This window comes from Fusarium flagelliforme (assembly GCF_020744385.1).
Source record: "Fusarium flagelliforme strain FIESC 12 MPI-CAGE-AA-0113 chromosome Unknown B0J16scaffold_2, whole genome shotgun sequence".
Lineage (NCBI taxonomy): Eukaryota > Fungi > Ascomycota > Sordariomycetes > Hypocreales > Nectriaceae > Fusarium > Fusarium flagelliforme.
Genome location: NW_025763504.1, coordinates 3,993,457 through 4,013,378, shown reverse-complemented (window position 1 = coordinate 4,013,378; position 19,922 = coordinate 3,993,457). Strand labels below are relative to the sequence as shown.

Below are 19,922 nucleotides of genomic sequence, written 5' to 3'. Positions count from 1 at the left end.
TACACATGCATGCTCAATTGCTTCAGGGCTTTCACTCTCCCATGGGCATAGTAACCTTCACCAGGCAGCCTATCCCCCTTTCTCGAGTCGATACATTTGGAGATTCTGTCATTAACTATGACAGCCAATGCGATTTGTCAATTCACCAATATAAATTGTATACAGAACCTTAGATAGACACCCCATCATAGCTATTTCACTGTCGTTCTGTATATAGTACTTATCTTATTGCCGGAATTGGCTTCCGTCTCTCGGCGCCGATGCTCGGGAAGTGGAGTCGGGAGTTGCGATTGAAAGCCGACCCCGCGCTATTCCGGGTGAACATATAACCAAATGCGAATGCCTCATACTGATGTATATATTTGATCTTAACATATACTATACATTACTTACTCTACTCCTTATACTTGATCTCCCTTTACCTCGCTAGTGTCTGAGCCAACTTTCAGAGTATACCACTTACACCAAGCTAACCACCTATCATCATGAGAGTCCCTTACGTCTCTAACCCTCCCGAGACCAAGACTGAGGAACATGCCGCTATTGTAAAGCGCATAGAAGAGCGCCGTGCTCCTCGACCTCTTCAGTCCTTGGACTTGGCTCTTCTTCACTCACCTCATGTCGCTGATGGTTGGAACTCATTCCTCGGCGCTGTTCGCACCAAGACAACGCTCACTGACGACATTCGCGAGCTTGCCATTTCCCGAGTTGCTGTGTGCAACAAGGCGTGGTATGAGTGGAAGCACCATGCACCACTGGCTGTGAAGGGAGGTGTTTCTGAGGCTGGGCTTGAGGCTATTAAGCAGGACACCCTCGGCGATCGACCTGCTGAGCTGTCGGAGAAGCAATGGGCTGTACTGCTGTACACGGATGAGATGACGAGGAATGTCCATGTCAAGGATGAGACGTTTGACCGTCTGCGAGAATTCTTCAGCGAGCAGGAGATCGTAGAAGTTACGGCGACAGTGAGTCAAATCCTAGCATTGGTTGTCAAACCCGGTCTAACTCCAGCAATAGGTCGCATGTTACAACTGTGTAAGCCGTTTCCTGGTGGCACTAGATGGTAAGTTGATCAACACCATTCATATTCGCCCTACCTGAACTAACGACTACAGTTGGTGAGAGAAATGGCACCGGTCCCGAGCCTGTATCTGGCCATTGATCTGGGACTGCAACTTCGGTATCTACCGAGAGCAACGCTGGAGTCCAGCATGGCTAGTCGGTTGTAGTATTGGATGCTGCTCTGTAAAATGAACATACAAAATGGTACAATAACCAGAAAAGAACAAAAGAAACACCATGTCTCAAGACCACGAGAAAAGGGTATCGTCCCATCTAGAAGTGAAGTAAACTCAATAAACCAAACTCCCCCAAGCCTCTTTTTCCGTCAAATCAATCATCGTTAATCGTCATTCGTTCAGCCGTGCCCCTGCAGCTGGTGAGATATCCGTTGTCATACCGGACTATGCTATATTGTAAATCGGTTGGTGGCTCCCTGGCCACACTACGAACGCCGTGTAATGTGTAATGCCAATGTTATCGTTCTGAGTAAGCTGTAGTAGTTATACTTTTCGCTGTAACAGGACCCAAAGTGTAAAGGAAATCAGATTCTATAACCATATCCACGCTTGAAATCATGGTGATCTGGAGTAAGATTTCGACATCGCACGCTCAATCGAGGCATGACGCTGATGCATCTTTGGCGACGTCTGCAGCTCCTGGACGACTCCCGCCCAGCCCTTGCGATTAGGTTTAGGAAGAGGCTCGGAATGGTTAATGAGAGCTTGGGTGGTCAGACTGCGCAAAGGAGGACGATTGGTGATGCCCTCCATCAAGCCTTTAGGATGAGCAAGGCGTGTGGGAGTTTTAAAAACAGGCGACTTTTCTAGATCTGGTGATGTGGGTAAGGGCGGCGGCGGTGGTGGCCTTTGAGAAGGTTTCTCATAGATATTGGTGTTTGTGGTATTCGTGTGTGATGCGACAACGCCCATGTAGACAACAAGGAAGCGCATGCGTAGCATGTCAAGCCTACGGACCCGATCCTCCAACCTCGCTCGCTTCGACGCCCATAATAGCCTGGCGGCAGTCTTCAACTTGGTGGTATCTTCCTCAAGCACAACGCCATTGATGTCTTCGCGCAAATCGTCACCCGTCTTTTGAATCTCCCTCAGGAGCCGTGTCAAGCGGATCTTATCATCGAGGCGTTGGACCTTTGCAACATCGCGATCATAGCTCTCATTCTCCTGGACAGAGAAGTCGGCAGTATCAACAAAGGTTGCGATCTCGAGCGGCGCCGCTTGGTACGCGGCTGTGTAAGAGGAGACGATCTGGACAAGGACGATGAGGGACAGGACAACAGCGATCAAAATGAGGATGATAGTCCACTGGAGTAGATTGAACTCGACCATGGTTGTGGAGAGCGTCTGGAAGGCAAATCGAGGTGGTGAGTGAAGCTATCACGCATCGTCCTTGAGGCTAAGTGTTTGTGGGAGGGAAAAGGGAGAGATGGGGGAGAGAGGCGCACAAGATGCAGGCAAGGTAAGTGACAGGAGACAGGAGCGATGACGAACTACAAGCGCAAGCGCAACCAGTTTGCCTTTACAGAGAGACACAAAGACAACCCCAACGCAACCCCAACCCGCGTTTGTGTGCGCTCTAATTGAGCACCTAGTTTCTAGGCTCATACAGGCCGAGCTTCCAGATTCGTGCTCGAAGAGTGATGGTGCTGGGCCACTTGGTGCAGATGGCTGGGGATAAAAGACCCCCTGCAGGTGCAGATGTAGCTAATGACGGATCAAAGACAACAAGACAGGGCAGAGGAGTCATCACATGGCCAGTTGACTGACTGATGTTACTTACTGTACGTACCTACATACTGTGCATGGTCCCTTAGACCGGGTAAGCGGCGGATTCGCCGTAATAGAGACTATAAGCGCGGAAGTGCCGGGTTGAGGAGACCGGGAGGATGGTCAGTTATTCATCTGGTGATGTTGAGTGATGGTGGTTTGTACATAAAAACGCCTCACCCGTGGTCAAACCAATGACTTACACAGAACACAGTATGTCTCTATTCTGATCTGACGTATGTAACCATCATGAGTCGTCACTGTCATAGTTTAAGAGGATGCACCGCAAGCCTGCTCAAGATTGGCAGTCTCCAAGAACTAATGTAATGTTGTGCTGCCGAACCATACAGCGGGTTACTTCATGCATTCCGGGTGGGTTTTCTGCAGGTTGAGTATCGCCATCGGTTGGGTGTGACCAACTCTTGCAGCACGCTATTACTAGGCTTATTTCAGTAGTGCCAGGGCTGCAAAACCCGTCGAGGCATGGGTTCAAGGTCTGGAATTAGGGTTATCAGAAAGAAAGGCCAGTGGATCAGGGCAAGCCTAGGGCTCGAAAGGAAGGAAGTCTTAGACATTGATTTTGTTGAGGGACAGGTTTGAAACCTCTGAAATGAGCCTATAAACCTTGTAGCACTTTACTCAGAATCGAGAGGAGGGGGAAAGAGAAAAGATGTTGGCTGGCTTTTGGCGTCGAAAAAGCCAAGGATTTGTCGGAATAAACTTGATTCGTCAAATAGGTAGGCTTAATATGGAGGTTAAAAACGCCGCTGTCAGTTGGCACCCAGTCAAAACTTCGCGGGCCGTTGAGGGAAAGCCGCCTGAGGTGGTCTGCAGAAGAATTATACTCTGAAGTTTGGGTAGGTAGGTAGGGAGCCAAAATCAAGGTAGTCTAAATGCAGGTCTAAATTGGCATAGAGTGTCTAAGTTTTTTCTTCTTCAGCTCCCTGCAGGCAATTTTTCTGACACCCTGACGGTGGTGCCAATTATCCATCCATGTTTTCCCCCCTCCTTGCATTCACATCCATTCCACTGACTTCATCGATGACCTCCCTGTACCTGCGCCAGTCTTGCAGCTTGTCAGAATCATCAGACTCACAAGCTCCACTGCTATCGTCTTCGCATTTCCCCCCTTGCTAGTATCAACCCTCTCATCTTTGCTCAACAATACCTACCTAGTCAATACTCATGACGACAGCCACAGCTACGGCGACCGCCGACCCCGCGGCGCAAGAGCAAGCGCAAGTGCACCAATTTCCCCTCCCAAAGATCCTCGAGTACCCCGCGTCGACCCCGCCAATCCTCATCACACAAGGTGCCGAAGGTCGTCTCTACAAAAGCACTTATCTCCTACCGGATATTCCCTGCGCTCTAAAGTATCGTCCTCCTAAGCCCTGGCGACACCCTGTCCTTGACCAGCGACTCACGAAACACCGCATTCTTTCAGAGGCTCGCATCCTCGCCAAATGCCGTCGCGATGGTGTCCGCGTGCCAGCCGTCTACGCCGTGGATGAAGTTGCTGGGTGGTTGATGCTGGAATGGATCTCTGGAGGACCTGTCCGCAAGAGCATCAACGAGAGACTTGGAAACAGGACAGATGGTATCGAAAACGATGCTGAGTTGAAAGACCTTATGCGCAGGATCGGTACCGCTATTGGCAACATGCACAAAGTTGGCATTGTCCACGGCGACTTGACTACAAGCAATATGATGCTGGAACCTCTGGCCAACCCACAAGATGATAATCCTCTGCATGGGGAGCTGGTTATTATTGATCTGGGTCTTGCGAGTGGAAGTATATCAGATGAGGATCGTGCAGTAGATCTCTATGTTTTGGAGAGAGCCTTCGGAAGTACACACCCCCGAGCGGAATGTGTCTTTTCAGAGGTGCTTGATGCATACAGTCAAACTTTTAAGCAAGCAAAGATTGTACTCAAGAAGTTGGAAGACGTGCGGATGAGAGGCCGCAAACGAAGCATGCTCGGATGAAACAAAAAAACAGAAAAGCCGTCTTGCAGCCAATTTCCCTACCATAGTGTCTAAACTCCGTATATCTGATGCTCGCTGTTTTGCAAAAAACAAATGGACGAATGATGCCAACACATTCCCTCATGTGGTTCCGGATCCAAACATACCAAGAAACACCGCTGTTGAATCTTCTTTGCGTTTAACTGTTGCAGAGATCACACTATGATCCCATCAGCTCCGCGCCTGCAAAATAACCCTTGTTTTCTATGACGCCTCGGTCTTGAACGAAGGCTGTGTATCGCACGACCCATTCAGGGACAAGTTCTCCTGTCAAGCCAGCACCGTTGTGACTTGAATCGGCAAGCAGCCCTGCACCCTTCGGTCCGTGGCTGAGAAGCTCCCGCAGGGTACCATGTGGAAGAATATCAGTACAGTCGTTGTGGACGTGCAATTCAACACCCTCCTCTTCCGCAAGCTTTTTCAGCGGGGGTGGGACATCGCAGCAGTTACGCAGGTTGATCTGGTCAATAACTGGTCGGACAGTCGTGCGCTTGATAAAAGCCTCGAGCTTCTCGCTGCCGAACTCGGCCACTGCAAGGCGCTTCACGAGGCCCTGCTTGTGTAGGCTCTCGAACACCTTCCAAGTTGCGAGCTCCTCCTCCAGGTTTCCTTGGTGAGCGTTTGTCTTGTCTGCCTCCCACTCACAGCTTCCTTCGAATGAAATTCCGGGGAAAGATACAATCAGTAAATCAATTGTGGTGATGCCGAGTTCTCTCCGGACCAGATCCAAAGCTTCCTTCACATGTTGCTCCCGAGCATTGTTGGACATGCCTGGGAGAACAAAGAATTTGACAGTGATCTCATACTGGCTGGGCTCTTCTTGCAGGCCTGCAGCGTTCCAATTAATGCGAGGAACATATAGCGCATCGCCCTCTTTTTCAGTCCAGAGCTCGACAGCTGTGTGGTTGCCGTTAGTCGCATCGCCGTTCGTGAAGCCGTTGGTTCCTGGTGTATCGATCGCATAGTCGCGCTGAGCCTCAGCAATGTTATCGCGCAGAGAGTTGACAAGTTCAAGATTGGATCTGTTGTTGCCGGGCTTGCGAATGATGGAGGGGCCTGCCAACATGACATTGCTACCGAGAGGGGTTTTGTAAGCATAAAACCGCACAGAAGTCGGACATTAGTACTTACGCCGTGGATAGGATAAGTCTCGTCATAATGGAAGTCGTGGGATACAGCAATGGCAAACTCTCTGAATGTCTCGAATTAGAAGTGTGAAGTGGGAATAGTTCAAGTCGAGAGTTTTAGTCGAGTGAGAGGGAAATTTTTGCTGTCGGGATCTTCGAGGCGTAAACTCGGAGACGCCAGCAAGCTGCAGACCCAAATGGTCAATCCCAAGGCGTGCCAGTGCTAGTTATCGAATACGTGGGGTAAAGCGGATAGCTTAGTAATGTCTGTTTATTGGAGATATTAAGGATTTGAAATCACGAGGGATATTTGACGTTGGTGATATGGTATTTATTATTTAGGTATGTTTGTCATGGCTGCAGTGTATCGAACCACGGGTACCTTACAATGAAAGATGAGAACCTAAGTGACTGTTTGAGCGAATGAATGGCTTCCCTTCTGCCTATTGTACACCTATGTACTGTGCTATGCCAAGCACACCAACATGAATATCGAACCTGACATCAGCAATAGCGCATAGTCGCGTGCTTGACTGACAGTCCAATTAATGATGAAGCATTGTTACTATACCATTTCTTTCAGGTCGGGTCAAGGTCGCTCTTAGGCCACAGGATCTGGAATACGTAGTATATAGCACTCGCCTGAATTATGCCAAACCAAAGAATGAGTTCAAGATTTTGAATTGAGAATGCATTGGATATATCCATACCAACATATAAAAAGGATTGAATGTTTGTACTACAGCAGTCAGTTGGTTTCTGTCGCTGTAGCCACTGAGATGATAGTTTCGCTGCCTGAGTTGTCTTCTCAGGCAAGCAGTGCTAGAGGGTCTAGGCCTTCGACACCTACCTAGGTAGTGGATTGGCTGGGGCCTGGGCCACCTCATCATTGGGCCTTTGCCCAGCTCGTCACCAACCCGCCTGAATTGCTTCCGTGTCCACCTCAAAGCCAGAATTGTATCCTCCGTCATCTCTCGAAACCTATCCCTGACTTTGACCTGCACGCCTCAAAGCAGGCTTCATTACTCACTATGGCAATCCAGTATGCTTTTCCAAAGCTGATTCATCTCTCTCGCCCGCTAACAAAGGGTTACTTGACAGCTACCTTATTCTCCTATCCCGCCAAGGCAAAGTGGTGCGTACAGTTGCTCACATGCACAGCTTAACCTCACCACTGACTAGTCATGACAGCGCCTTGCCAAATGGTTCTCAACACTCTCTCCTAAGGATAAGGCCAAGATTGTGAAGGATGTCTCTCAGCTTGTGCTCGCTCGTAGAACGCGCATGTGCAATTTCCTCGAATATAAGGGTCAGCTCTCCGCCCCCTTTTGTTGTTTGTTTAGCCGAGCTCGCGCTGACTTTTGGACAGATACTAAGATCGTCTACCGCCGATATGCCTCGCTCTTCTTCATCGCCGGCTGTTCTTCCGAAGATAACGAGCTGATCACCCTCGAGATCATTCACCGATACGTCGAACAGATGGATAAATACTACGGCAACGTGTGCGAGCTTGATATCATCTTCTCCTTTACCAAGGCGTATTATATTCTCGACGAAATCCTTCTCGCTGGCGAGCTGCAGGAAACGAGCAAAAAGAATGTTCTTCGCTGCATCGGTCAGCAAGATTCTCTTGAAGATATGGAGGTGAGTAATGACCAGCTTGATAAACTGTGAAGTTTGGTGAAAGCCCAGCAACCTACACCCATCCACCCAACATCACCGCAAGCCAGCTGACGCCAACCTTTTCACAAGGTCGAGGACGAAGTTACAAAGATCATGTAAACACTCCTCGGTGCTTGTAATTGCTGCCCGGCACTAGCTCGACCTCGCGCCTACGAAACGCCACATCGATCCGTCCAATTCTATATCAAAAGCTCTATACGGGCTACGGCATTATCACTGGCTGAGGATTGACTTTAAATCAACAGGTCGACGAACAAATAATAGGGGCGCTCAAGGAGACGGGAGTTCTGTAATGTGAAAGCTCGGGCGGCTGAGCATCTCTTCGATGTGAAGAGAGGACACGCATGTTTACATCGTGGGAACCGGCGCAGGTGGTGTTTAGGAGTCTCAGGCCAAGAAGGCCTTGTTTTGTAGATCTTTGACGGTGGTAAACCACCTTCTTTCATATCAAGAGATGAGGCCTCTGGGGGGAGGTGTTGCGAAAGCTTGCGGCGGTCAGCGCGGATGCGCAACCTTTGGGTTTCGGGCCATTCGTGTCAAGCACTGATGAGGCATTGGAAGGAGACTGAGTCTTCAAACGCCAAATCGAAAGAATTGCTTGAGCGGACGTCATCAGATGCTTTATGCCACTGAGAATGCTCGATACTGGCACGTTCGTTTCTTCCATGCACGCAACGAGCCCGAACTCAGCCGTATTGTTCCATCGCAACACCTCCACCCAGACCCAGAATCAAGAGAAAGCGATTGACATTATTTGCCTGTTTTTCCGTTGCCATTCTTTGAACTGACACTAGATCATGACTTGAGAGTAATGGGTCCGTTTCATTGCTTGAAAGACGATGCACCATGCGATGACAATGCTTGACAGAAGCGCGTGGTTTCGGGATTGAGTCCCATTCGCCAGCATTGGTCACTCGTGGGGAGTTGGCGTTACAGAGGGGCCCCCTATTGCACTGCCGCAAACTTACCTCAGTAGGTTTTCGGATCTTCGTCAGAGCTACGAAATTGCCTTGGAGAGCATGGGCAAATCGATTGGATTGTAAGTTGACATCAAGTAAACTGTCTAACAATTAGGGACGGCCCAGTTTGTCTCATGAGAGCCAAAAGATGAAGCATGAGCATCCATGACAGCCCGGGAGGGGCCCTTGGCTCGGCTTGGCTTGGTCTAGCCCGACTTGACCTTGACCCTGACCCTGAAAGTACCGAAACCGAAACGCACCTGGCGCGATCTGGATCCATTGAATCAATCCCCCCGGAATTCCCAAGTCCCAACAGTGGCCGAGACCGGGTTAAGCTCAGCTCAGCTCAACTCGGATCATGAGCTTGCAGTGCAGGATCCCGTGGCCTACCGCAGCATAAATCACATCAGGTTTGGGTGGGTTCCCACGTTATAGCGTTTGTTTTGTTGGACAAGCAGCGATACAGAACAGCGCAATGCCACGCAAGCCCAAGACATAGGTATGGAAAGTCGCAGCTTATCCGCTGACCATCAGCCATCCCTCCATCCCCCTCCATCCCGAAGCCGGTCAATTCCATCCATCCATCAGTCAATCAATTCATTCGATCTCGACCCCCCTTCAGCTTATCAGTCATCCTTTTGTTCCTTTTTATTACTATTCTGTTTCCTTGGCTTTGGTTCTGTTTATGGCTTATCCAAGTGAAATCATCATCTTCACTGTCGGGTCACTTGCTTATCTCAACAGCCGTTAACTTCCCCCTATCATCAATACTTAAACCAACTGACCAGGTACACCCGGCTATCCCCCGCCCAATCTTGATCGGTCCCTGCGTATCTATAATACCTTGCCCTATATCTTTCGTCATCACCATCCAATCTCTTTTTGTCTTCGGCCTCCCGGAACTCACAGGGTCTTGCCGACGTCTGCATCATATCAACCAATACTGCCATTACTGAAGCATTTTAACCTACTGATCGCGCCCCTTCCGGAACGGCACCAGGCTCCGGCGATCATCAATCACCGACTTCCTTCCGTCCAAACCCAATCGCCCACCTTCATTCAATCCCCCCTTTCCCTCAATCATCAGCTTCCTGGTATTATTATCTTTCCGGCTGTCGCGACCAACTTCAATATCGTATATCACTATCCGGACCGCTGCCCGTCTGTCGCATTACTCTCCGTGTCGCGACAACTGTCACCTTTCGACCACGGCCCACCAAGACTCCACGCTGACGCAATCTGTTCCCTCGACGACTCAATCAGTCAGTCGCATCACGCATTTGCGTCTCAGCGCATCAACACCACGGCCTTTTATCGCGAACTTAGAGACCTGTTCCTTTCGAGCCTTCAAGATGAAGGTAAGCAACTTCCGAGCCCGCCATACCTATATGCTTTCTTCATATACTCACCTGCGCATTACAGTATCTACCAGTACAAGACTTCGAGGCGGTGACGAGCACGCTCAACTTCAACACCCCCGACTGCAATGTGACAGGTGGTTGCGATCTCTACACGACGAAAGCATCAGGTTCCGACAAGAAACTTTACAAAAACATCGATAACGACCTCAACTCCCAACATGAAGCTCTCCTAAAACTAGGCGCCAGCCTCTCACCACCTGAACGCGCTCACATGCTGGCCACATCACCAAGCATGCAAATGTTCTCGCACTCGAGCGCTTTTGGCCCGCTGTCCGAACTCTCAAGTCGCAAGACGTTTGCATACCTCATTGCGACGTTAAACGCAAGCCACCCGCACTACGACTTTTCCCACGTACTCCGACCCAACGATTTCAAACGTGAGCGAAACCTACGTCGCGTCATGATCAACCTCGATTCCATTCTCCAGAACGTGAGGCCGAATTTTGAGCCTAAATCCTTGGGGTCATCATTAGGTAGCGAGACAACTTCAATTTGGGGCCCCCAGTGCTGGTCGTTGATCGACAAAGAGATGCACCTTAATGAGTGTACTATCTTTAGTTATCACCCTGACAGCGACCCTTTTGAGGAAGATGAGAGTGCGATCTGGGCATCGCATTACTTTTTCTTCAACCGTACACTGAAGCGAGTCGCCTATCTCTATGTTCGCGTTGTACCAGTCATTTCATCTCACAGCCCAACTCTCCGGCCCACAAATCTTGCAAGGAACCACAGCAACCAACAGCTTGAGTCAGCTGGTGCACAAAAACGCGCCAACTACTGGCTTGGTGACCAAAATGCGGAGTTGGTACCATTCCATGAAGATGGTGAGGAGCTCAACGACGATGGCCTCTTCTGGAACCGTGGAGAAAACGGAGATCTTGTTGCCTACTCGGATGACGAGTTCGAAGATGATATCGACGACATGGACATGCTTGACAGAAGTCCTGATAGATTCATGAGCGAAGATGTTGCAGGCCGTATGGAGATCTAAAGCGCGAAATGGCTGGCTCAAGCGTTCCCTCTCGTCAAAGCTAACCATCATTATTTTCACTCAACACTGCTTTCTGTGCACTTTTTCAACATTCAACACTGCCCCGAACTCAAGCACTCGATCACAGCGAATCGAGACGACAGAGGCACCCAACAAACAACTATTGCTTCACTTCTCTGTTTATGATTTCTGGCATTAAGTTATTTTCTTTTAGCACGTCACTTACGAGTATGAAAGCGTGGGGCCCGGGTAGGCTTCTGGTCGGTGAGAGCGGCTAAGATCCGCGACATGAGGCGTTTCCGGGGATCGCATTTCAACCTGCTTTTTTCCTGGTGATGAAGGCACGCGTCATTATTGCTTTATTGGGCGTTTCGTTTCTCGTATCCTGTTTATCAATATTTCTTCCGCCGGGTTGGTCATGCTGCTTTACTTTGTTTGGACTACCGCCTAATATGGCTATGCCCCGGTGTATCATGAGGCTCTTGGGATTAGGATCTCGGTTGGTAAGGTTGAGAGTCTGGTCGGCACTTGAACCATGGCAAATGTGGATGGGACGACTCTTACGGTGACGATATACATGACTGGTAGAGGGTTTCATGGGCTAGTCAGGCTGGTCTTTGCTTTGACACGATAATGCAAATTTATGATTTCAGTTTCCTGCGTCCCGATGATTCTTGGCCCTAGGTAGCTGCCAAAATAATACTTTCAAGACATATGGCTACATCCAGGTGAGGCTGGATTATCAACGTGATACCACTGTCATCAGATAGTTATGAGGTCGGGGTCCAATATCAGGGGGGACTTTAACAGATCTGCACGGAGTGTAATCAGCACTGACGAACTTGGAGCCTGTTCGACTGAGATAATTGCTCTGATATTTAGTTTCTGTTTTGCTTAACGTCGCCACACCTTGGTCTATATGTGACCAGTCTGTTAGTTTCGTGGTATCGAGATGGGTAGCAGTCAAGTCCGGTACATTGCCCACAAGACCGGTCGTAGAAGAGTGCTCCTCTATCACTTGGCTTGATTCCCAATGACTCCATTGAAGCTTTGTAAAGATAACAGGATCTGCCAAATTGTTCAACCCGCCAGCCGAATGTCTCACAGCTCTCATCCTTTATACACAACTGAGCACATATCTCGACACTTCCTTGATCCAGAAATACTGTTCGATATGCTTGGGTGTTGGTGGATAACGCTTGAATGCCGCCAGACAGGTCGGATTTCGTTGTTGGCACAGAACACGATGGTGCATACTCGGCGACATAGATGTCATCAACAGCAACCAGACGTGGGTTGGAACCGGCATTTATTCTCATGAAAGCATACAGGTTGTCGCCTTGTGCACCTCTAATTATTGCGCTTTGTTGTCTGTACACAAACGGAGAGCCCTTGGGCACGATGATGTTTTCTCTTGAGGCGTGGCCGTACATTCGTGTGGCGATTATGAAGTTAAAGTTCCAATCTTCGTCGGGATCAGAAACTGCCGCAAATGTGAACCACACTTGGTACATCTTGGTCGGATCAAGAGACATGGGCCTCCACATATCACTTCCAAGTGTAGATCCTGGTCCCTTACTGAGGAGTCTTACGAGGCGTTAGCTAAGAACTAGATCTGGGTTCGACGTTCACGTGGCTCACTCACGCAAATTGATTGCCACTGTGAGCTCTTGGTACTTTCTCAGACATGCTGCTCTCCTTTTGAAAGGGTACGGCCACACCAGCAAATTGCCCCATGTAGTCCCATCTATCGGGGCCAGTATTATCCCCTTCGAAACTTGGGTCATTGAGAGAGATTGAATAGACAGGGCACGATGGTTCAGTTGTTGAAGTCCAGATAATTTCTGTTGTAGTCGTGATTTCAGATGTAAACACTGTTGTAGACGCCGTCGTAGTGACGTCTGTCGAGGCTGTGATGTAAGTTGTCACGATTGTTTCGGTAGTATCAGAAAGTTTTGTGGAAGTGGATTGGGTTGGTATGGTTGTATCGATTGTTGTGTCGATTGTTGTAGTCTGCTCGGCAGATGTGGCAAGATCAGTAGATATCGTGGTTTCGAAAGAAGTAGTGCTATGGGTTGATATAGGTGCATCAGTTGACGTAGAGACCTCAGTTGACGTAGAGACCTCAGTTGACGTAGAGACCTCAGTTGACGTAGAGACCTCAGTTGACGTAGAGACCTCAGTTGACGTAGAGACCTCAGTTGACGTAGAGACCTCAGTTGACGTAGAGACCTCAGTTGACGTAGAGACCTCAGTTGACGTAGAGACCTCAGTTGACGTAGAGACCTCAGTCGAAGAAGAGACTTCAGTCGAAGAAGAGACGTCGGTTGGAGAAAGGTCGTCAATGGAGGTGGTGATAGTGTCAGTTGTCGTGCTTGAATCGCCAAGTGTTGTGATATCAACTGGAAGAACAGTAGTGAAACTACTTGAGAAGGTTGAGGCCTCAATAATAAAATTACCGGAAGAACCTGTTGAGACGCTCCCGGTTGTAGAGTCTGAAGCAGTTGGACTGGAGGTCGGTATCTGATACGAAGGCGTCGCTGAAGATTCACTGATACCAGAGGACGCAGTCTCGGTAAGCCGACTAGAGCTTAGAGGATCAGTTGAGGAGAAGATATGAGCATCGTCTCCGGAAGATGTGAAGTCGCTGACTGAGGACGAAGTAGCAGGTGAGTCCCCTGATGTCAATGTTAAGAACGACGTAGGATTGGGATGCGGCTTGCACTTCCCAGCATCCACAACCCACAAGGTTGACACCGTCACCACAACGGCAAACAATTTCGAGGATATCATACTGGCATATATTCACAAAAGGTTCAGTTCCTTCATTATCGTTATGGGGGCATCAAGTCCCTTTTTAATTCTAGCACCAAGGCCATCTCCTGCAAAGCAGTATATGGGTCTCTTCTGGCGTTATTCTTTTGCATCTAAAGCCTTCAGCTAACGGGTCTAGCAAGGGATCGTTTGCGATAGAATAACAATTTGATGATTCTTTTGCATGTCTAGCGTAATGGGAGATTGAAAGATCTCAAGCTGGTAGCTGTTAATGTAATTCTATGCTGAAAATGACATAACGTGCTGCTACATATCAATAGTCGCAATCTGAAGATGGGTCTGTCAGTTCTGGGCTCTCATAGCCAAGGCCTCGACTCTCTACAGGGCCTGTTAGCCGCAGACGAAGAACTATATGAGATTGCCAGCCATGGAATGTGTAGTTTGGGCTCAAAAGTGAATGCAGAGATGGAAGTTTGACTACCTCGATGCTTATTCCATAGGTACCTAGTAAGCACATGGATATCAGTAACCCAAGAACACCCATTTCCAGTCCTCAATTCATTCCTAGTGGACGGTATATTAATATATGAACCTGCATTATGGAAGTCAACTTGACTAGATTATTCATTCTCTTATCCAGGTTGTAGTTTTAAGGGTTTCAGACAATGGATGGCTCAAGCGTAAAAGGGTTCATTTCTTATCTCTTATCAGTAATCTTGGCGCAGAATGATTGGCCAATCACAGCCCTTGATCTTTACTGGTCGCGGGGCCTGCTCAACTCTCCCAAATTTTTTCCTGCTATCAATTATCTTGTCTCGTCCTCAGCTTCGACTCAACCGAAGTCATCACAAAATAATCGCACGACGGCGCTATTTTGACATAGACTGCTCAGACATTAAAGCAGTGCAAGTCAGCTCTGCTTAACCCATTTACACTAGAGCATGGCCGCTCAGACGTCGCCATCGCTTACTTCCACCTCGCATACCTTGACTGCCGCGCCGCCCGCAATGGCTGCTCACGATTCTCTCACAAACAGCCATGTTTTGGCGCTTCTCGAAACCCTCGCCGATGGCAAGCGACATAACTTCCTCCAGCCAACTGCTTCTATCCCGACCGATTCCCTCAACCTCGTCAAGCACACCCTCGAAGGCTTTGCTTCGCAAGTCGGCGATGAGCAGCAGGAAAGGTTAAAGGAGAATCGCAAGCGCAAGAGAGGCGCTGCTTCAAGCGAAGATGTTCTCAAGATGCGCAAGGTTTACATCGATGGATTCGAAACGGGACAGGTTTGGCAACAGGCCAAGAGGATCATTGGTGGCGTCCTGAAGTACTCTGAGGAGGCCCTTGCTGATCTGGAGGAGCGCAAAGAAGTTTCCGTCAATGGCGCTGACGCACCAGACTCCAAGACACTTGAGTTTGGAGAGGACGGTTTTGAGGTGGGCTCCGATGACGAGGACGAGGACGAGAGCGACCAAGATTTGTCTGGGGAAGAGGACGAAGAACAAATATCAGGAGACGAAGCACTTGAGGACGGACAAGAAAACGATGGGGAAGACGATGAGGAAGAGGCGTTCGAGGAAGGAAGGGATGACTACCAAGAGGACGATGAGGAGGAGGATCAAGAAGACGGACCTGTGGAAGAGTATGAGGAGGATCCTGATGGCCTCAACGATGGTTTTTTCTCTCTAGACGACTTCAACCGACAATCACAATACTTTGAGGAGCAGGATGCAAAGGGAGATCCATACACGGACCAAGCAAGCGACGACGAGGAAATCAACTGGGACGCCGATCCTTTGGCTCCCCCCTCCAAGGCTGGCTCAAAGTCCAAAAAGGCCAAACCCGTTGAGGATGACGAAGATAGCGATAACGAGGGTGGGCCCACGTTCGGTGATATGGATCTCTATGCGCCAGAAGGTGCAAGCGACGACGAGGGTATGGACATGGACGATGTGGACGATGAGGAAAATGATCTCAATGCCAACGAGGTCTACTACAAGGATTTCTTTGCACCACCAGCCAAGAAGTTTAAGGGTGGCAAGCCTAGAAAGTCGGTGAAGTTCCAGGCTGAGAAGCCCGACGATGCCGACGTTGAGAGAGCTATGGCCGATGTCCGAAGGGATCTCTTCGACGACGATTCAGAAGAAGAGGACTCTGAAGATGCACTCTCTGACGCCTCTGCTGGAGATCCCAAGTCACGAAAGTCAGCTCATGAGAGGAGACAGGCCAAGCTTGCAGAGGAGATTCGCAAGCTTGAGGCTGCCTCTGTCGCCAAGCGGGAGTGGGCACTCTCTGGTGAAGCCGCTGCCGTTGATCGTCCCATGAACTCGCTGCTCGAGGAGGACCTTGACTTTGAGCATGTCGGCAAGCCTGTACCCGTCATCACCCCTGAGGTCAGCGAGAGCATCGAGGACCTCATCAAGCGCCGCATTCTAGCGCAGGAGTTTGACGAGGTCATCAAGCGCCGTCCTGATACAGAGGGCGCGGCTTCAGGCACACGCCGTGGTCTTATCGAGCTTGATGATAGCAAGGCCACCAAGGGTCTGGCCGAAATTTATGAAGAGGAGCATGTCAAGAACAACAACCCAGATAGCTATGTCAGCCAGTCTGACGAGAAGCTACAGAAGGAGGAGAAGGAGGTTGAGGCAATGTGGAAGGATGTCTGCGCCCGTCTTGACGCGCTCAGCTCATGGCACTACAAGCCCAAGCCCGCGGCTCCCTCACTATCGGTCGTTGCCGACGTTGCGACCATCGCTATGGAGGATGCCCAACCCACAACGGCACAGGGCGTTACCGGCGAGAGCAGCCGCATGGCTCCCCAGGAAGTATACAAGGCTGGCTCCACAGACAATGCCGCCAACGGCGAAGTTGTTACCAAGGCAGGTCTGCCTGTTGCGCGCCAGGAGATGTCACGAGAAGACAAGGCCCGCCGCCGCCGTCGCGAGAAGGAGCGCGTGCGCAAGGCTGGTGGTGTCGATGGCGACAAGGTCGTCAGCAAGCGTGCCAAGATGCAACGCGATGCTGTCGCCGACCTCAAGAAGGGTGGTGTCAAGGTTATCAACCGCAAGGGAGAGATTACCGACGTGGATGGCAAGAAGGCGAAGAACGCCAAGGTTGTTTCAAGTGGAAACTACAAGCTGTAAGAGAGAGAAGTGGTTCTTTTTTTCTGTTTGGGTAAGGGATAGGGTGTCAAAAGTAACGAAGGGGTGTTTGCATGGTTTGCGAGCGATTCATAATAGAAACGCACTTTCATATTTGACGCATGTCGATATATCTTAGCTATTTTCCTTGGTGATAATCGAGACAAGTTTCAGGCCTTCAATACTCTTCAAATCAAGTCATGATATCACGTAGCTGTCTAACCGTCACTCTTGAGCTTACTCTGACAACCCTCCCATATATTTATACAAGAGAGCAGATCACATGTACAACTTTTTCATCATGAACAACCCTGTGATGTTTTGCTCCGTGCCTCCTCTCGTGAGACTTCTTGACGTCGGGCTTGTTGGCACTCAATGCAGACACGATCACAGGTTCGTTACGGCATCGTAACTAAAGTTTAGCATTATTGCCTCTTTTTGTATGCAAACAAAACTAATGACCAGGTGGCCCAAAGAGTATCCCACTCTGCTCAGCTTGCGAATGCCTATCTTTCGTAATACCATTATCCCAGTGCAACCCTCTTGATTAATCGTACATGCTTATTCTTCCTGTCCCTCATCCACTGAGAGGGACGTTGACCCAAACTCCAATCATGATTTTCTTTTTGTTTTGTACTAGACACCTTGGTAGTACAGTTCGCGGCTGCGTCTAGGCTTCCACCTTGGCCTTCTTCGCCTCGGCGTCTTCAGCCGGTTCCTCGGCCTTTCGCTTGCCGTTAGCATCAGCTTCTGGCCCAGGTGCGGGGGCAGATTCTGTAGTAGTCTCATCCTTGCCCTTCTTGCGGACCAGATTGCTGAGATCTGTGGCGGTCTTGGTGGCCTCCTCAACCCTAGCCTTGGTCTCGGCAGCGGATTCGCCAATGGCAGCACCAAGAATACCACCGATGGGTGCGTCGCCGCCCAGGATATCCTTGGCATCGATAGGATCGTTACGCAGGTCGACAAGCTACTCTGTTAGCAGGTAGACTCTTGGTAATCCAGGATAGTTAAGTTGTACTCACGCGTTGCTCCATGTCGCTAATGACTTCCTTCATCTCCTGGATAGACTTTCGTGCCAACTCGTTGTCCTCGGGAGATGCCATAGTAGCTAGCTCCACCTCCTTGTTCTGTAGCTTCAGCTTGAAGCTCTTGATGGCCAGTTCCATCTCTTTGACAGCTTCGTCGCGCAGACTTTGGTCCATCTCCTCTCGCTTGGCGTTTGCGCCATCGTCGTCAGCTGTGGTGACAGAAGCAAATTCCAGAGCTAGGGACAGCTTGTAATGAGCCTCGGCAATAATCTCAGATTCTTCAGGGTATAGCTCGAGCTTGTACTTGAGCGATGTTCGACCATCTTCGATGGCATTAGGATAGCTGATACCGTGTTAGAATCAGGGGTGGGACAATTTCCAAATCGGGTTTGCTCGTACCGTTCATTCTCCAGAGAGATCTCAGAGAGAGCATCGTGAGTATCAGCAAGGCGCTCCTTCACATGTCGGAGAGTAGGAGAGTCGCCCTCTGCAGCTTCTTTGCCCTTTCCACTCTCTTCCTGCTCCTCCTTTTCGAGAGTTTCCAGTCGCTTCATGTAACACACTCGGGCAAGATCAAGAATCTCGAAAGCGGTAGCCAAATCGTCGTCTTCCTCCTCCTCCTCTTCGTCCTCAGCGTTCTAAAAGAAAAGTCAGCATACCCGGTAGAGATCAACGTTTAATCATCAATTCATACCTCTTCGTCATCTGATTCGTCGAAGTTCTCGTCGCCAGTGAACTGGAACAGGGGTTTCTTATCTCCCTTGATGTCTTCTGACTTCTTCTCTCCTTCCTTTTGCTCGGCGACAATGCCAACACCCTCTTGGGTCACCTTCTCGGCCTCTGTTTGCGCGGACTTCTTGACCTTGGTCTCGGTGTTCTTCTTCTTCTTCTCAGGAGCGGCGGTGCCTCCTAGAACATCGCTCTTGCTCTGGCCAACCTTGAACAAGCTGCGGCCATAGTGGAAAAGGATTTCGGCATTGTCGGGTGATGTTTCCCCATTGAGCTCAGCTTGAAGGATGCTGGCTCTGGAGAAGACCTCGGCGGCCTCTTCGTAGTTCTTGTGGGCATACAAGGCAGCACCCTTTGCAGACAGATCGGCAAGTGTGACCTTCTTACTGTTGGGGTCTTCATCGTTCGCAATGAGGAAATCAGTGTTGGGAGTATCAACGTTGGGAGTGCCGACAGCAGGTGTGATAGTAGCAGACTCTACTTGCTCCGTGACATTCGCAACTTCGTCAGCAGGAGTTACGACGGAATCATTGGAGGTGGCATCAGGCTGCTCAGGCGCCTTGGCCGCCTCATCCACAACAGGCGCAGTCTGCTCTGTAACGTCGGACATTGCGACTCAGTTGAAGTGAATTACGAGTGTGAGTAAGTGGGAGAATTCGGGGACGAATTTTGATGGAAAGTTTGAGGAATTGTTGGATGTATGATGAAGTTGATGGTTTTCGTAAGGAAAAAAGATGCGATCCAGGGTGTAGAGTTTGCGACAGTCAAAAGATGAGACGGGCGACCCAGCAACGGCAACCTGGTGATAGTTAGGGATGGGTTATGGAGGTATGACGCGCCAAGCTGCTGATGGACGGGGTTATGCTGACGCGTTTGATTGGTTGTTGGTGGCGTCAGACAGTTCGGTTCAGTGGGCGGAATCTTCCTAGTGAACTCCAAGCTCCAAGCTCAGGGCACCTCATGCAGGGGCGAGACAAGCTCGGAGCCTGAATACACTTGTGATACAGCTCGATTTACCCTGTAGACAACCATATGAAAAGCTGTGCAGACATGGAACTTGTTATCTCGGATTGATAAAAGCTGCCTGAGCAATGTTTTTACAGAAACTAACAAATGTAATTTCTCTTAGCTGTTTTTACCTACCGTTTTTTTTCCCCTTTCGGTGTCGATGAAAAGTTCAACAATTGATCCATTGCTTGCG

At 49.6% G+C, this 19,922-nt stretch overlaps 10 protein-coding genes across 10 annotated transcripts; 5 read left to right on the top strand and 5 right to left on the bottom strand.

Annotated features, from left to right (window-relative positions):
* The first annotated feature begins 329 nt into the window (after nucleotides 1-329).
* On the top strand, nucleotides 330-1,398 carry B0J16DRAFT_69638 (AhpD-like protein). Its single transcript, XM_046134322.1, has 3 exons — nucleotides 330-965; nucleotides 1,018-1,063; nucleotides 1,116-1,398. Exons 1-3 carry the CDS (start codon nucleotides 486-488, stop codon nucleotides 1,160-1,162), a joined length of 573 nt encoding a protein of 190 aa, XP_045986951.1. The 5' UTR covers nucleotides 330-485; the 3' UTR covers nucleotides 1,163-1,398.
* B0J16DRAFT_69746 (uncharacterized protein) lies at nucleotides 1,351-2,537 on the bottom strand. Its single transcript, XM_046134324.1, has one exon. The coding sequence runs from the start codon at nucleotides 2,406-2,408 to the stop codon at nucleotides 1,635-1,637; it is 774 nt and encodes a 257-aa protein (XP_045986950.1). The 5' UTR covers nucleotides 2,409-2,537; the 3' UTR covers nucleotides 1,351-1,634.
* A 1,327-nt stretch (nucleotides 2,538-3,864) lies between these two features.
* B0J16DRAFT_69610 (Serine/threonine-protein kinase BUD32) lies at nucleotides 3,865-4,932 on the top strand. The gene has a single exon (XM_046134320.1). It carries the CDS (start codon nucleotides 4,032-4,034, stop codon nucleotides 4,830-4,832), a length of 801 nt encoding a protein of 266 aa, XP_045986949.1. The 5' UTR covers nucleotides 3,865-4,031; the 3' UTR covers nucleotides 4,833-4,932.
* B0J16DRAFT_69627 (uncharacterized protein) lies at nucleotides 4,932-6,312 on the bottom strand. The gene is made up of 2 exons (XM_046134321.1): nucleotides 6,003-6,312; nucleotides 4,932-5,944 (listed from the first exon to the last, which is right to left on the bottom strand). The coding sequence occupies exons 1-2, from the start codon at nucleotides 6,026-6,028 to the stop codon at nucleotides 5,032-5,034; spliced, it is 939 nt and encodes a 312-aa protein (XP_045986948.1). The 5' UTR covers nucleotides 6,029-6,312; the 3' UTR covers nucleotides 4,932-5,031.
* A 717-nt stretch (nucleotides 6,313-7,029) lies between these two features.
* Nucleotides 7,030-7,800, top strand: B0J16DRAFT_316718 (clathrin adaptor complex small chain-domain-containing protein; the record flags this gene model as incomplete). Its single annotated transcript, XM_046125320.1, has 5 exons — nucleotides 7,030-7,040; nucleotides 7,100-7,133; nucleotides 7,190-7,307; nucleotides 7,368-7,642; nucleotides 7,675-7,800. 5 exons carry the CDS (start codon nucleotides 7,030-7,032, stop codon nucleotides 7,798-7,800), a joined length of 564 nt encoding a protein of 187 aa, XP_045986947.1.
* A 1,991-nt stretch (nucleotides 7,801-9,791) lies between these two features.
* B0J16DRAFT_69664 (Maf1 regulator-domain-containing protein) lies at nucleotides 9,792-11,209 on the top strand. The gene is made up of 2 exons (XM_046134323.1): nucleotides 9,792-9,998; nucleotides 10,063-11,209. Exons 1-2 carry the CDS (start codon nucleotides 9,993-9,995, stop codon nucleotides 11,050-11,052), a joined length of 996 nt encoding a protein of 331 aa, XP_045986946.1. The 5' UTR covers nucleotides 9,792-9,992; the 3' UTR covers nucleotides 11,053-11,209.
* A 721-nt stretch (nucleotides 11,210-11,930) lies between these two features.
* B0J16DRAFT_369197 (uncharacterized protein) lies at nucleotides 11,931-13,845 on the bottom strand (the record flags this gene model as incomplete). The annotated part of the gene is made up of 2 exons (XM_046130262.1): nucleotides 11,931-12,639; nucleotides 12,698-13,845. The coding sequence occupies 2 exons, from the start codon at nucleotides 13,843-13,845 to the stop codon at nucleotides 11,931-11,933; spliced, it is 1,857 nt and encodes a 618-aa protein (XP_045986945.1).
* Nucleotides 13,846-14,000: 155 nt separating this feature from the next.
* Nucleotides 14,001-14,458, bottom strand: B0J16DRAFT_334242 (uncharacterized protein). Its single transcript, XM_046126938.1, has one exon. The coding sequence runs from the start codon at nucleotides 14,369-14,371 to the stop codon at nucleotides 14,141-14,143; it is 231 nt and encodes a 76-aa protein (XP_045986944.1). The 5' UTR covers nucleotides 14,372-14,458; the 3' UTR covers nucleotides 14,001-14,140.
* Nucleotides 14,459-14,643: 185 nt separating this feature from the next.
* B0J16DRAFT_334241 (U3 small nucleolar ribonucleoprotein complex, subunit Mpp10) lies at nucleotides 14,644-17,235 on the top strand. The gene has a single exon (XM_046126937.1). The coding sequence runs from the start codon at nucleotides 14,769-14,771 to the stop codon at nucleotides 16,965-16,967; it is 2,199 nt and encodes a 732-aa protein (XP_045986943.1). The 5' UTR covers nucleotides 14,644-14,768; the 3' UTR covers nucleotides 16,968-17,235.
* A 122-nt stretch (nucleotides 17,236-17,357) lies between these two features.
* On the bottom strand, nucleotides 17,358-19,540 carry B0J16DRAFT_369195 (uncharacterized protein). The gene is made up of 4 exons (XM_046130261.1): nucleotides 18,687-19,540; nucleotides 18,392-18,630; nucleotides 17,987-18,335; nucleotides 17,358-17,931 (listed from the first exon to the last, which is right to left on the bottom strand). The coding sequence occupies exons 1-4, from the start codon at nucleotides 19,329-19,331 to the stop codon at nucleotides 17,635-17,637; spliced, it is 1,530 nt and encodes a 509-aa protein (XP_045986942.1). The 5' UTR covers nucleotides 19,332-19,540; the 3' UTR covers nucleotides 17,358-17,634.
* Nucleotides 19,541-19,922: the final 382 nt, after the last annotated feature.